Source organism: Haplochromis burtoni, unplaced genomic scaffold (genome assembly GCF_018398535.1).
Source record: "Haplochromis burtoni strain Fernald_Lab_line unplaced genomic scaffold, NCSU_Asbu1 Contig_481, whole genome shotgun sequence".
In the NCBI taxonomy this organism is placed as follows: Eukaryota; Metazoa; Chordata; class Actinopteri; order Cichliformes; family Cichlidae; genus Haplochromis; species Haplochromis burtoni.
The window spans coordinates 219104-233724 of NW_024582842.1; the positions used below are offsets into that span (position 1 = coordinate 219104).

At 43.1% G+C, this 14621-nt stretch overlaps 1 protein-coding gene across 8 annotated transcripts in view; it reads right to left on the bottom strand.

Annotated features, from left to right (window-relative positions):
• Window positions 1-49: 49 nt before the first annotated feature.
• grin2bb (glutamate receptor, ionotropic, N-methyl D-aspartate 2B, genome duplicate b) overlaps window positions 50-14621 on the bottom strand; it is a 130651-nt gene continuing 116079 nt past the window's right edge. For 6 of the 8 annotated variants that reach the window (XM_042213792.1, XM_005946666.3, XM_005946664.3 and 3 more), the window contains 2 exons: window positions 9755-9993; window positions 50-6213 (listed from right to left, as the gene is read on the bottom strand). In XM_042213792.1, the coding sequence (XP_042069726.1) occupies window positions 3844-6213; window positions 9755-9993 (2609 nt within the window). In that variant the 3' untranslated portion in view covers window positions 50-3843. The remainder of the gene's footprint in view (window positions 6214-9754; window positions 9994-14621) is intronic. The other 2 variants (XM_014329029.2, XM_014329030.2) reach the window with 2 other exon arrangements.

Here is a 14621-nt window from a genome sequence, read left to right on the forward strand (position 1 = left end):
ACTGAAAAATTTTGACTTTTAGATCGCTCTTCTCTTACACACACACACACACACACACACACACACACACACACACACACACACACACACACACACACACACACCTATAGTACTACATGGATCATCAGTACCAGTGAAAGTGATAAAATTCCAAATATCATTCAAAAACACACATTTTTTGGGCTAAAATTGAAAGTTAAAAAACAGAAATAAAGAAAAGTGTATACATGCAAGTGCTTACAAACACTGGACACCCCCCGCCCCTCATCATCACCCTTGTATCATACATACTGACTTGTCCACCAAGGGAAGGAAAGTCTTCTAAAAAATTGACCGGGATGTTCTACAAACTAAGTATTAGATCCATTCAGACAGGATTGTGCTTTGTAGATATCAAAATTTGGTTTGGCAACATGACTTCAAGTCAAACTGGACCAGTGACTTTAAGTAGAATATACTTTTCATGAATAATAATACAATTTAAAGGACAGAGAGAGCAGGAAACTTAGGAAATACACAACTTAGTTTTCACCTTCATATTCAGTCAGAGCAGAGATCATCTGAGTGTCTGATGTGGATTTGGAAGCTGCCTGTTTTTTTTTTTAGCAACATAAAAATAAGTCAATCGATAATAAAGGTGGTGTTTTTCACACAGCGTCCCACCTTATTTTAGTGCGCCTACATCTCTTTACTCTGTTTTCCCCCCTTACAAAAGTCTGCAGTTGACACAATCCACACAGGACCTTGAACTTGAGGGCCAATTCTCTTCTTCATCAAAAATCTCAGCATGTGAAACAGATTAGGGCCGGGTGGAGGGATAAATCAGGGCTACAGTACATACTGAGATTTCTTTTTTATGTTTTATTTGAGGGATTTGTTAATGATGAGTGTAGAAAGGATGACCGAGAGCACAGAGGGGTACATTTATTATATATCCAGGTCCACTGCAGGATAATAACCTGGAGGAAAAAGCTGACATGTTGCTAATGTAGATTAGAAGGTTGATATTATGAAGCTACAGTCAATTAGCTTGGGTTAGCATAAACTGGAGACCAACCAGCAAGCCCAGGGCTGAAAAATGAAGCTGAATTTGATTTGTAGTTCCTTTAATGGCGTTTCGAGGTAAACAATTTCCTATAGACTTCCATATTAAGTTGGCTGACTTTACATAAAAAATAAATTTATTTAAAAAATAACAGTTTTTGGTCTTTATAGCTTATTTTTTCTTTTATAAATTGGAAGAGGTTCTTTTGTATAACTCATCCATTTAAATTTAATAAAATCTTATAGTTAGCCAACACATAATTTGCTGTTTGGAATGACAGGGGGAGGGGCTAGTCTAAGCTAGGCTACTAGCTGTGTGCTAGGGTTAACTTCAGCTAATTCAGTAAACCCGACATTTTGACAGTTTTTGTGGCTTTTGAAGCAATTTTAATAATATTAGTAAAGAAAGCACATGCTGTAACAAACTGTCCAAACCATGTGGTATTTTATTTCTATGTTACTGAGCTCTTATAGGTAAAAAGCAGTATGCCTACAATGAATTATATGTCCAGTGAATAGATTCACCATGCTAACAGTCACTTCTGCTCCCAGAAAGAAATAAAAACAGACGATGAGTTCAATAATACTAGGATTAAGGCTTCAAAACAGGAGTATAAAACAGTAGTCACTGTCTTGCTAATAAACCAGAACATCAATGATGTAGTAGGCTTATGAGCCCTACAAATGTGACCCTGACCTTGAGCACTATCTGGATGATTGATTAGGGGATCACTGTGTGCACATTTCACTGAAATCTAACTAATACTCTCGGAGGAGTAGCGATTCTTTTGAATTGTGGATGGATGCTTTTCCGTGGCAGAAGCTTATTGGACCTTTGGCTGGATGTGCTAAAAATGGAAGTTTCTGGCATGGCAACAGCTTACAAGCTCTCTGAAAAAGTATTTATGTCAATTTGAGATAATTAAACTAATAGGATACAACATGTTATTAGTGAGCCTTAGAGGCACTGATATGTGGATTTTATTATTCCAAGATGGAGCCAGGTTAGCTACTTCCCCTTGTTATCTTCAATCTTTATGCTCAGCTAAGATGACTGCAAACTTTTTTTTAAATGTACAGATCCTCTGAAAAGTGTCTTTTAAACTGCGGTGGCACTGTTCTGAGTTATGAGATAATTATGTGGGACTGTGTATTAAAAAAAATTCACGAGCCCGCTGTGGTCGTTGACACCTGCACAATACAGCGATAAACCCCACTTGCCATTCCTCAAATGTGACTATCTAATGTGGCAGGCAAGGCTTGTAACAGTAATCATAAAAAAATTAACTGCTCATACCAGAAACAGAGGCCTCTCTCTGAAAGTCCATTATGTTCCTGTCCTGAACAGAAAAACTGTCACGGCCAATTGAGCCAGACCCAATGAAACGCCACGGCAGCAACAAGAGGACATTAAATACGATTTACACATGATTAATGGATAGTTGACTTCTGGGTCATCTGTTATGAGGAGGGGAGGAGTGATGAAGCTTGTGGAGGTAAATGATTTCAAGGAAAATTACTTGTGGTTAGATTAACTGTGGCGTTAATACAAGAAGACGATTCTGCATTTAAACTGTGCGATCCTGCCGCTGCTTTCTTTTATTGGTCGGGGATCAAAGTGCAAATTTAAGCTTCCTCCGTGTCTAGCATTGTGTTATACAGTCAGCTAAACACCTCGAACTCTGCTCTCGTATTGGAAATGGTGACTTGGATGTTCAGTTTTCAAACCAATTGATTAATTACTCGCAGGTGAATCTGTCTTTCCAACAGAAGATAGATGGAGAATCAGTATTAGTCCTTTAAGGCACATCCAGCTCAAAATGTGAGACCCATTTGGAACTGCCAGGCAGAAAGAAATGACAGCAAAACGGCAAATCAGTATGATGATGTCGTTTCTGCAGCTGAGAAAAAAAAGACCTTTGCAAATTTTCCAAGTACACACGATGTACTCAGCAAATCATGCCTTTCACGTACACTTCACGGCAATCAAAAGTGAAAAAAGTAAAAGAAAACAAAACAAAAAACATGAAGAATTGATAGCAAAGAAGAGTCCAAATTACAGGAACCCCCCCTCACCCTCACCCCCCACGAAAAAAAAGATCTGTACCGACATCGGGTCTATCAGACTCCTGTAAATTGGTAAGCTAAGAAAGAATCAACATCATACAAATATGTAACATGAACTATTCAAATAAATAAACTTTAAAAACAATCCAAACCGATCATCATTAAACACTGGAATAATATTCAATAATATTATTAACATTATCAATACAGTTATTGTTAGTGTACCCTGTTACTTCAGCAGAAGTGTTGATTTCTCATTCATGATTGTATTTCCGTTGCTAAACAAAACGTTTGTTTTGGTGTTGAGGAGCTGCAGGAGGGAGGGAAAGACAAAGAGCATGTGACGAGAGCAGAGGCTGGAAATTTGATTTCACCCCCCCTTCCCTACTACTTCCCTCCCATTCCTCCCTCCCTCCCTTTAGATCTTTCACTGAGCATCGGAGCAGCACCAGAATCCTCTCTTCTCATTAAAAACTTGTCTCCCGCCGGACTTCACCACAGCTTAGCCGGCAGTGGCCTGTGTGCATTGTCCAAATTCTTTCCATTTAGTGGAGTGAGAACAGCACACACGCGCGCGCGCACACACACATACACACAATTGTGCCTTGTCATTTTCTTCACGCAGAGAGGTCATCAGCCTGTGCTGTTTCTGCTTTTTCCTCTTCCCCTCATTTTCTTCGCCCACTTCAACTCCTCCCTCTCGCCTCTCTCTTTCTTCCACTGTCTTCGCTCTCAAACGTCTGACTCAATGCTGGAGAGCTTTTCATAAACGTGTCCATTGCTGGCACCGTTGAATGGTCTCTGTCCCTGCCCCAAACCTAACGTGTCCCTGCCCCCAGGCAGTAGCTTGTTGCCCCCGTGGTGGTTCCCCATGGGCCCTCCCACCCCGCCCAGACACAGCTCTTGGGGGAACCTGGGGGCCACATTGGACATCACCCCAGCTGTGGCGGATGCGGGCAAATAGGAAGTTGCTCCCATGGAGCTGCGGAAGTCCCCTCCTCCTCGGCTGTTGTTGAGAAGTTGCTGCTGCTGCTGCTGTTGCTGCGTCTGTGGCTTTTTGATGTAGTACGGTTTGGCACCGTGTAAAAGACACTGGTCGTCGCCGAAGGTTGGGATGAAGGGATTCTGGTTCACCTTATCTGGGTAGAGAGATTTAGACAAGGAGTAAGTCCCGGCCCCTCTGCTACCACCACCACCACCACCACCACCACAGCCCCCACCTCCCATCATAGCTCTATCTCTGTCCCTCAGGTCTCTTTCCCCCACCGACCGCCGATGCAACCCACCTTCGCCTCCACGGAACAAACTGCAAGAGGAGCCTCCCTTGGCCCTATCCCCGCCTATCCCTCCAAACATGGGAGACTCTCTATCACCTGAATACCTCTCAAACATGTGAGCATAAGGGCTGGGGCCCTCCATGGAGCGATCTCTGTCTTTCAAGCTCACACTCCGGGGCTGTTGAAACTGTCCCCCAACGCCCCCACCCATCCCCATGCGACCTGCCCCCTCCCTCTGCAGGTCCACAAATGTGTCGTATGAGTGCTGCCTCCGTAACACCCTCCCGCCCGGCCCTAGCTTCCTGCGCTGTGCCTGAGTTTGTGTTTGGCTGGGTCCTACGCTACCCTTAACTCCAGTGAACATCATGTTGTTATCCTCACTAATGTTATAAAGGTTGCTCGGCTGAATCTTACAGGAGTCACAGCGTTTGGATGTGGCGGAGCTGGGACGACTGCTGGTCCCCCCAACTCCACTAACTGGACAAGTACTGCCTCCTCCACTATGGTGGCACACACTGTGGCAGTTACGACACTCCCAGTCACCCCCTGCTATGCCACCCCCTCCTATCCCTGACACCCCCTTTTCCCAGCAGGTGTGGGCCTGCTGCCCTGCTGACACCGGACCAAGCCCATCCGATTTCTTTTCTTTACCTTTGAGGAAGTCTTCCACAGGTACTAAGCTTTTACAGATACCACCACCGCTACCACCGCCCACACCACTTCCACCCTCTTGCTCCCACATGGCCTTGCCCTCCTTGGAGCGGAACTGGTCCGCATAGAAATCCCTCAGGTTCTCTTTATCCCTGCGGAATAAGTAAGGTGAAGCATTACCCCCTCCTCCTCCCCTCTTCCGCTCCAGGGGTGGTGAGACCGTGCGGTGTGCCTGGGGCCCGTGGGGGAAGTGGTGGTGGACGGTGTGGTGGTGGGGTCTCCTCCTGAAGCCGCTCAGCTCTATCTCGTCCTGCTCCCGTCTGCACTTGGCAGAGGCTGGCCTCTTTTTCAGGCTGTCCCTGTACTGCTTACGCCGCTTGGCGTTTCCTTCCAGGTTGCCGTAGGTGACGGTGTGCGTGGAGATATCCGACACATCAGAGCGAATGTTCCCATCGTCACCCCCTGAGCCTCCCCCACCCCCACAGTACCTGTCATGCCCCCCGATGAGCCCCGTGCTGGATGCACCTCCTTTGAAAGAAAACCTGCCGTACACATTGCTGCCCTTGAACCCACCCTGGCTGGAATCCGCAGGGGTGTGGCCAGCGATCAGGTCAAATTTACTGGTATTCCTGTGAGTCATGGAGGGGCGGGGCTGGGTGGTGAAGATAGGCGCTACCCCTCCCCCCAAACTGTCGCAATCGAACATGCCCCCCTCCAACGAGCTAGCGCTGCCTAAGCTACGCGGCCTATTTGGCGGGGGGCCGGACATACCCAGAGCCGGGTGGTGGTGCCGGTAATGGTCCTGGTACAAGTTGCTGTCCTTCAGGGGCAAGTTGCCAAAAGTCCTCTCCACCTCGCTGATGTAGTCACTGAACATGTTGTCCTCTGGCATGTAGGGTGGCGCAGACTTGCAGTCTACAGGGTGACCCACCAGGCTGCGCCGGTGCTCCTGGATATCGTATATAGCCGACTCACGGCCGCTGTGGCTATATTCCAGGGCGGCGTGTGGAGAGCCGTTAACGCCCGGAACGGCAGTCATGTCCTTGGCAGTGCGGAGCAACCGCAGGATGTTCGAGTGAGTGTTGTTCATGTTCTTCTTTATGGTGGATGAGGGGGAGTCTATGGTGGACTTGTTTTCCTCGATTTGAACTCCATGGATGCAGCTGTAGATACCCTGCAGATTGATAATGAGAAGAAAAGGGAAGGTAGAGAGAGATAAAGAGAGGGTGAGACCATGGAAGGGAGAAAGAGTGAGTGTGATAAGGTATGACTCCCAAGAGAGATCACAATAACAGCAAAATGTGTGGCAGGAGTAAGGAGTCAAGAACCAGAGGAGGGTTTAATGTTAAGAGAGACGGAGGCAGATACCAGACACAGAGACAGACAGAGAGAGGGAGAGAGGGAGAGGGAGGCAAACAGAAACAGGCAGAGGCAGAGAGGTTAATGCATTGCCATGTTCTCTATGACCACCCTCTTGTTTACACACTATTAAACAGTAATAGGGTCTGAGTTCATAAATGAATTTTCTCTGGGGAACGACGAGGACCCTCACAGCTGCTGCTCAGCCCTCAACCTCAGACACAGAGAACTGAGTGAGAAGAGACAGAGCAGATCAGAGCCTTAATTGATATCACAAGGGGAGCAAGTGAGTCAATAGGTTTGATCAATGTCATTTAAATTTAGCAGACACTCGCCTTGCTGTCTTTCTACTTACTTGTTTCTCTTTATAAACAAACAACAAAAAAAATAGGGATCAATCACTTTTGTCCCACAGGTAAAAGATATAACCACTGACTAAATTTTACTCATAAGGTCACCATCCATCAGTGTGTGTGTGTGTGTGTTTGCTATGGTTGGTTAGTAGAAGCAGCATTTTCATGTGAGCGGAAGATTTTGCGAGTGGAGTCAAACAAGCATATTTAAATGGGGGCTGGGGGAATCTCTGGTTTAGGCAACAGCCAACTCTGAAAGGTCGAGGACGCACTACCCACCAGCCAGTGTGCAGGCCAGTATTCCTCAAAGGCGTCAACTTGTCAGAAACAGTTTCCGTCGGCCTCTTAGTCACTTTCATGAATGCGATTCGTCAACCACCCCCACCCCCTCTTTTCCTTTATGCCTCCATTCTGTCTTTGGGTCTGCCTTATCTCCGTTTCCGGGTGCTTTGGTGAGCAGCAGCCGCTCCGATGGGATTGTCTGTCTTTATCTGTCTGCATCTATCGCTACTACAGCTGCAGTGAAAGGTAATGAAACACAGGTTCTAGGCACACCACTGTGTCTGTTCTCTGCTACCCTTTGTCCTGTTACCAGTTTTATTCTTTTATCATGACTGTTGCTAACTTTTGATCTGTCTCTGAATTTTCTTAGCCCCTTGCTGTCCCATCACTTGTCACCTTCTTGCTTTATGTGACCTGCCCTGCCATTTGGAAATATTTCTCCTTTCTCGCAGCGCAGCTACAATCTTCAAACAGGCATGGAAATGTATGACAGACATCTGCTTGACTAAACCGCTCTTGAGTTGTAGGAGACAATTCTGAAATTTGTCTGCAACTAGAATTTATTTAATTCAACAAGTTACAAGCTCTTCTCACGCTTTGTAAAAAAAAAAAGAAAAATAAATCTAACACAGATGGAGGTTGCTACCATTTCAAAAACACAGAAGACAGTGTGCTTCAGTAGCGCTTATGGCCTGCACTCTCTTTTATTGTCCTTCTGGTCATTCTGAGTAGGTGTAAACCAGATTACCTTACAATTAGAAACACCTTCATCCTTAAGACCAAACCCATAAACAGCAGTGTCCCTTTTTCCTGGGCAATAATAACTAAGGCAATTTGCATACAACAGCAACCTGCTTCTTAAAAGGTAACATTATGCAAATGCTTGACACCTCAAATGACTATTTATATGGACCCAATTTACACGGGGAGGAGGTGACAAGGTAAAAAAAAAAGGTTTCAGCTTCTCTCAGGTTTCATTTTTAGCATGCTAACTCCCTCTGCTTACAAGCACGGCACAATGAATGACTTCCAGGAGAGAGGCTCTGAAAATGTGTCCAAATCTTAATGATTTCTGTGTCTCGCTTCTTGACGATGGCTCGCTTTTCACCTCAGCTGCAAGTGCAGCTATTTCTAACAGACAGAAGCACATTTGCTTTTCAGATATGGATAACAAACAGTTTGTGTCAAGCCTCTGAAATGCCTACTTTTTGTGTTCATTTGTTATTTCCAAAGAACCAATCAATTCCATTCAATTCAGTTTTATTAATGTAGCACCAAATTACAACAATAATTGCCTCAAGGTGCTTTATATTGTAAGGTTTTATTGTAACCCTACAATAATACAGAGAAAACAGAGAAAACCCCAACAATCATATGACTCCCTGTGCTCATGCCCCTATGAGCAAGCACTTAGGTGACAGCAGGAAGGAAAAACTCCCTTTTAACAGGAAGAAACCTAGAGCAGAACGAGGCTGTCATCGACGAGGGCCGGTCATCTGCCATGACCGGTTGGAGGTGAAGGGAGGAGGATGTAACAAAACTGATAAAAATACAGGATAAGCCATTTGTGTTAGAGTTGATGGGCGTTATTGGGTGTTTAGCTGATGACAAAGTGTCTCAGTACTTCTTTACGGTCATATTTGCAGAGGCTGGAAATTTTTTTTAAAGTTTTTTTTAAGTTTTCCTGGGCTTTGTTTCTCTTTTTTGTACTTATACCTGGCCTGCTGAGAAGCACCTGCAGGATCGAACATCAGGGCCATGAAGCGTCCTTTCTTCTTTTTTCTGTTTTTGCACTGACATGTGAACAGCAGAGCTTCAACATCAACATATTGACTTGTCATCATAGAAAAGACAAAAATGCACCCAAGTTCACTCAGATTTCTTGTCTTACTGTACTGATCATGTGATTTAGCACAGCATTTGCTCCATGCTCTTTAGGAAGAGCTGCTGTTGTCGCTCCTGGATGCTGTAACGTTGCATAACTTCTCATATGTGTAGTCTAAGTGCTATCTTTTGAAGCTGTTTTTCACCATTTCATGTGAACATGCAGTTCTGGTAACCATTACAATTAAAGTTATGGCTTTCTCCCTGTTAAGTGTGACAGAGACCTCGAATTAAATGCCAAATAAGTTCCCCAGAGGTGTTACCAAGATGGCTGCCAGAGGGTAAGATCAGTTTCTGGAAGGACATTTGTTGCCTATGTTATTTATTTAAGATGCAGCTGTTGTAAACCCATATATCAGTGCTTTCAGAGGTCAGTTATGTTACTGCCCTGCAATGATCTCTAAAGTAATCCACCAATAAAGTAAAATAGGATTTTTTCTTGTTGTATTAATTCCACTAAATAAAATATGAAATAGATGTTAACTAACAAAAGTGACACTGAAATGCACATAATTGGATAAAGGATAAACACCTTCTTTGTCTATGACTGGCAGTATTAAATTGAGTTTGAATAGATAATAACGGGCTCTAGCAGCTATCTGGAGTATTTTTTATATCACTAGAATTTGTTTTTGTTGTTAACAACAGCCTGAGCTAAAAAAAAAAAAAAGAAAAAGAAAAAAAAAGAAGCCGCAGGTAGCTCAGGTGAGTCATCGCATCTCCCTGACTGACTCCATCCACCTCAACCACAGCCAGTGGTTTCAAAACAGCCACTCCTGTGATCTTTCTGTCAGAAGGACAGAGGTCAGACCTAAAATAAAACACGAGCACACTCACTCTGCTAATGGAAAAGGTGAATCCGGGCTTTCCAGAGCACACGCCCATGAAGCAGAAGCGCAGCTGCCAGTAGAACAAATGTTCACAGATGAAGGTGATGAATGACAGAACCATGGCAGCCCCGAGCATGTAGAAGACCCCTGCCATGTTGTCCACGTCCAGCTGACTGCTCATCACCTCGTTCTTCTCATTGTGGCAGATGCCCGTCAGCCAGAGGGCCTCCAACTCCTCCATCTCACCTGGAGACACATACACACCGGTCAAAAGCGCTGGTCAAGTGTGACATGCAGATGGGTTTGTAGGTGTCTAAATGTATAAATATGTGTACAAAACAAGACGGCACTTGTTTGGTTTTTTCTAGATGGGCCATTGTTGCCAAAAACAGCTCAGGTCTCATGTACATGCAACAAATGTCACGTTCTATTATTCTGACTGAATGCCCCCCAGACAAGCCTCCTCATTAAGGACTGCTTATGCAAGGCTAACCCCTTTGTTGTGTTGGTGGGGGGGGGGACCAAAAATACAACTGCCTGCTGGGACTCAGCAGTCCTAGGAGAGGAAGTGTGCATGGTCATGTGAGAAGGGTTTCCGTCTAAAAACTGTGTCGCCGCCAGTTCCGCATCCCCGGGGAGATTACTAAAGGGGGAGGACACGTCCAGAGAGATTTGTTAGATCTGTGTATGAGCTTATGGTGTGTATAAGGTATTTTCCTGCTGCTTACATAAAACTATTGTGTGTGTGAGTGTTTGCACACATAGGTGTGGTCGTGTGCACTGTGTTTGTATCCCGAGGGGTCAAATTCTGCTTTTCTACCAGATTTGATGGGTGTCACAGAAGTACACACAAGTCCTTCAACACTAGTGTCCTGATGATTAAATACAGCGAGATAATGGCCCTGTTTTATAGAACAATAGAGTCTGCATCAGGAGGTTGGAGCGGTCGAGGGAGAAGTGGTTGACACAATATCAGATTTTCCCCACACAATTACGATTGCTGTGCATTTATTGCAGTGTTTGTCAATTTACAGTGAACAATACTAACAAATTAACACCAATAAAGTCCAATAAGAACTTTTTGACTCCACTATTCTTCCTAATGAGGCAAATAGTAAAAAGGAAATAAATAAAAAGACATGGATAAACAAGTATGAACAAACATTGTGTACTCACTGCTGAGTTTACATAGAAAATATCACGAAGCAGCAGAGCACAGTGACTTTGTTCAAACCAGTGCTCGGTGGTTCTGGATTATTTACGCTTGTATCATATGCACATTTTTTAAAATTATTGCTGGTATTTTCAACACACGCAGATTACATTGTAGATCGTTTAGGAGTTTTGTGTTTTGCACTTTAGAAAACACATCAAATGTTTAAACAAAGAAAATGTAAGAACAAAATAAGGTCATTTTGAATTTGATGGCAGCAACATCACGAGTTGAGTCCATTATTATCTGCATAATAATGTTGCTCTTAATTAAACCTATATATACCTTTCAGCATCAATGGTGCCTTTCCAGTTCATTAGACTCTAACAAACATGTTCCCATCCCAACACTATGTGACAAATCGTCAGTATGTTATGCGCTCGGAGGCATGAGAGCTGTTTGGAATCACTTTGGAAAACACGATCTGATAGGGTTAAGGTTTTGGTTAAGGATTAAGGTTATAGTTAGGCCTGGAATGGAGGGCTGGCGCCTCTGCTCTGGAAACGGAGATGTGTTACCGCCACAAGCGGTAATCTGTTAGATTCAAATGAGAATCCAGATCGTCTCAAAAGGATGTGGAAGGGTACCTTTCGCGTTACTATGCAATGCCTCGGGCCGTTACAAATCGTCAGTATGTGACACGTTGGGAATGAGAATGCTCTAACACCAGATTCAGGCTTTTGAACTGAGCTCTGATTACAAGCCAGATGGAGCCTCTTCTCTTTGGTCTGGAGAATGCAGAATTCATGTTTTACGAAAAGAATCTTAAATTCAAAATTGACATTTTCCACTTAGTCTTATTACATTTTCAAAGAGCTCAGGTCAAGAGAAGACGGCGGTGTTTCTGGATCATTTTCATATATGACTACGTTTTTGCAACATACATTTTTAGATGACGCAGTCGTCTCACAGACACTGATTTCTGGAAGTGTTTCTGAGTCCGTGCAGTGATTTCTATGACAGAATCATGCAGTCCTGCCTGAGCGCCCAAAGATTACAAACAGTTTTGATTTATGGACGTGTCCCTTGCGCACAGAGATTTCTCCAGATTCTCTGGATGTTTTGCTGATACTATGTAATATACATGATTAGAACTTCAGTTTTGCAATTTTACATTGCAGAACAATCTTCTATAATTAGGATGAAGTTCCGCAGCTTGCAGACACAGTTTTGTTTGCAGATTGGGGAATCTCTGTCCATCTTTGCCTCTGAGAAATTCTGCCTGTCAAACATGCTCTCTTTATAGTTCAGTTCAATTCAGTTTTATTAATATGGCACCAAATCACAACAATACAACTTTATGCTGTAAGGTAAAGACCCTACAATAATACAGAGAAAACCCTAACAATCACATGTAGCCCATGTGTAATCACTTGCGTGACAGTAGAAAGGAAATATGCCTTTTAACAGGAAGAAACCTCCAGAAGAATGAAGCTCAGGGATGGGCGGCCATCTGCCGCTCGATGGTCCAATCATTTTACTGACTTGTTGAAAGTTCACCTAATTAGTTACAAAATGTTCCTCCAGCTGTTTCTTTTTAGTACCACTTAATTTTCCAGCCTTTTGTTACCCAACGTTTACTGCCAAATTCAAAATGAGCTAATATTTGTTTTATGAAATAAAAATGTCTCACTTTCAAAATGTCATGTTTTCTGCATTTTACTGTGAATAAAACATGGGTTTAGAATATTTGCAAATCGATGCATTCTGTTTTTAGTTACAGTTTTCAACTTTTGTGTTCATTTAATTTTTGTTTGGGTGTATTGACGAAAAACTACTTTGGTTTAGGGAAAGATTGTTGCTTAGGATAAAATATTAACCCTGCATGTTAAAAAAAACAAAATATGCATGTCATCTATGTCCATATGTCGAGGTGAGAGTAAGAGACACAGTGCCAATGAAGACGGCAAAGCTGTGCACGTGTTTGAGACTCCATTGATAAAACAAAAGTATTAGACTTGCTGGGACAAACAGTAGGTTGGTACATTAAGACCAAAATGAGCCTCAGTGAGGGATACAGAGCACTGTGTTATGTGGTAGTATTAAAGTGGGGGGCTGACAGTTTTTTCATGCTGATGAGTAACACACAGATAGTCATTGGATGGACTAAAACAAGGAGTATAACCTTTCAACTTGGGGAAATGCAATCCGTTGCAAGGTGATTTTTTTGGTGATTAAAGAACTACTTTTGTCACATCAACAGAGCTGAAACAATAGAATGAGCATCACGTCACATTAGGGCAGAAAGATTTGGGAAATAAATGGCCTCAAAAAGGAAATTTAAATGATCAAAGTGGTGGGAGATTGCCTGAGAAATATTTGATAGAATAACCTACTTTTTAGACTGACTTGTGACTACAAAGCACAAATGGGAATTCATTGATTCCCTTTAAATTTCCAAACAGATGTTTAGCTCCAGCATGACTGATTCATCTAAACAATTTGCAACAGCTCTCCAAACTGAATACTTACTGCTATTAAATCTGCATAGCTTGCGCTTTTTTTGTAGAATGTGAACCAAATTGATGATATATTAGATTAATGAGCAGAATTTATCATGTGAAAGAAATATCTATGATTAAAATTCTTCTCCTATTACTCTGCTTATTCTTATTTTTCATTGTTCCCACACCACCCCTCTCCTCCACCTTTACCTGTTCCTCCTGATCTTGCATCATTCCTGGCTGTTCTGTATGCAGTTCCACTATTTCCTGTTGCAAAGCCGCTACTGACCCCTTCCCCTCTGCATACAACTTGACTCAAACAGGAAGCAACAGAAATGAGCAAACATCGATGAGTCTGATCTCTTAACCTGTATGTGTGTTGACAGCCAAACAATCTGCAAGAGGTAATGAGAGGTAATGCTTGATGTGCTGGCCTCGTGTACACGGCAAGATTTTACTTCCATTTGGATAAATTCGTGGAGATGTGTCACAACACTCAAGCATCCACACAGCTACATGTCACAATCACATCCTTTCACAAGCCAGCACTTTAATGTACGCCACTCGGGAAGTTCCCAACAGTGTGTGTCGACGTCTGGATCAATCTGACTCCGAACGATCTGATCCAAGGTGAATGTTCTCTCCGTACTGACCTCTTTATCCATCTCGCACGACACAATGGAAAGTGATAGCACCTGGAAGGCCACGTCTGTGTATGTATGAGTGTGTGTCAGCGTGCTGTAGAGTATAAGATCTGGCAGGTAGTGAGGTGAGCAGTGTGGAGGACATGCTATCAGTCGAAGTGGAGAGGGTGTATTCTCTGAAGGCAAAGATTCACATCAGGAACAGTTGTGTCTTTTATTTCCTGAGGTACAAAATGTAACGGTAGTAGACCAAGGCGGTAGTTTCACTATTATTTTTTTAGTACAGTAGGGTACTGTGCAAAAGTCTTGAGCCACCCCTCATTTTTTTAAAATTTTGCTTGGAAAATGAGGAATAAGTTTACTGAAACATGCCATCAAAGATGAAAAGATAATAAGTAAAACAGAATTTGTACAGTTTTAACAAACTTAAAAGTAAATTTTTGGTATGACCACCTTTATTCTTCAACACATCGTGAACTTCTGTGAACAAGCTTTCTGGTAGTTTCTTTAAGTAGTCTTGAGTAAATGTTTTTGAAGGCTTCTTCAAAGACATTCAAAGCTCTTCTTTGGATG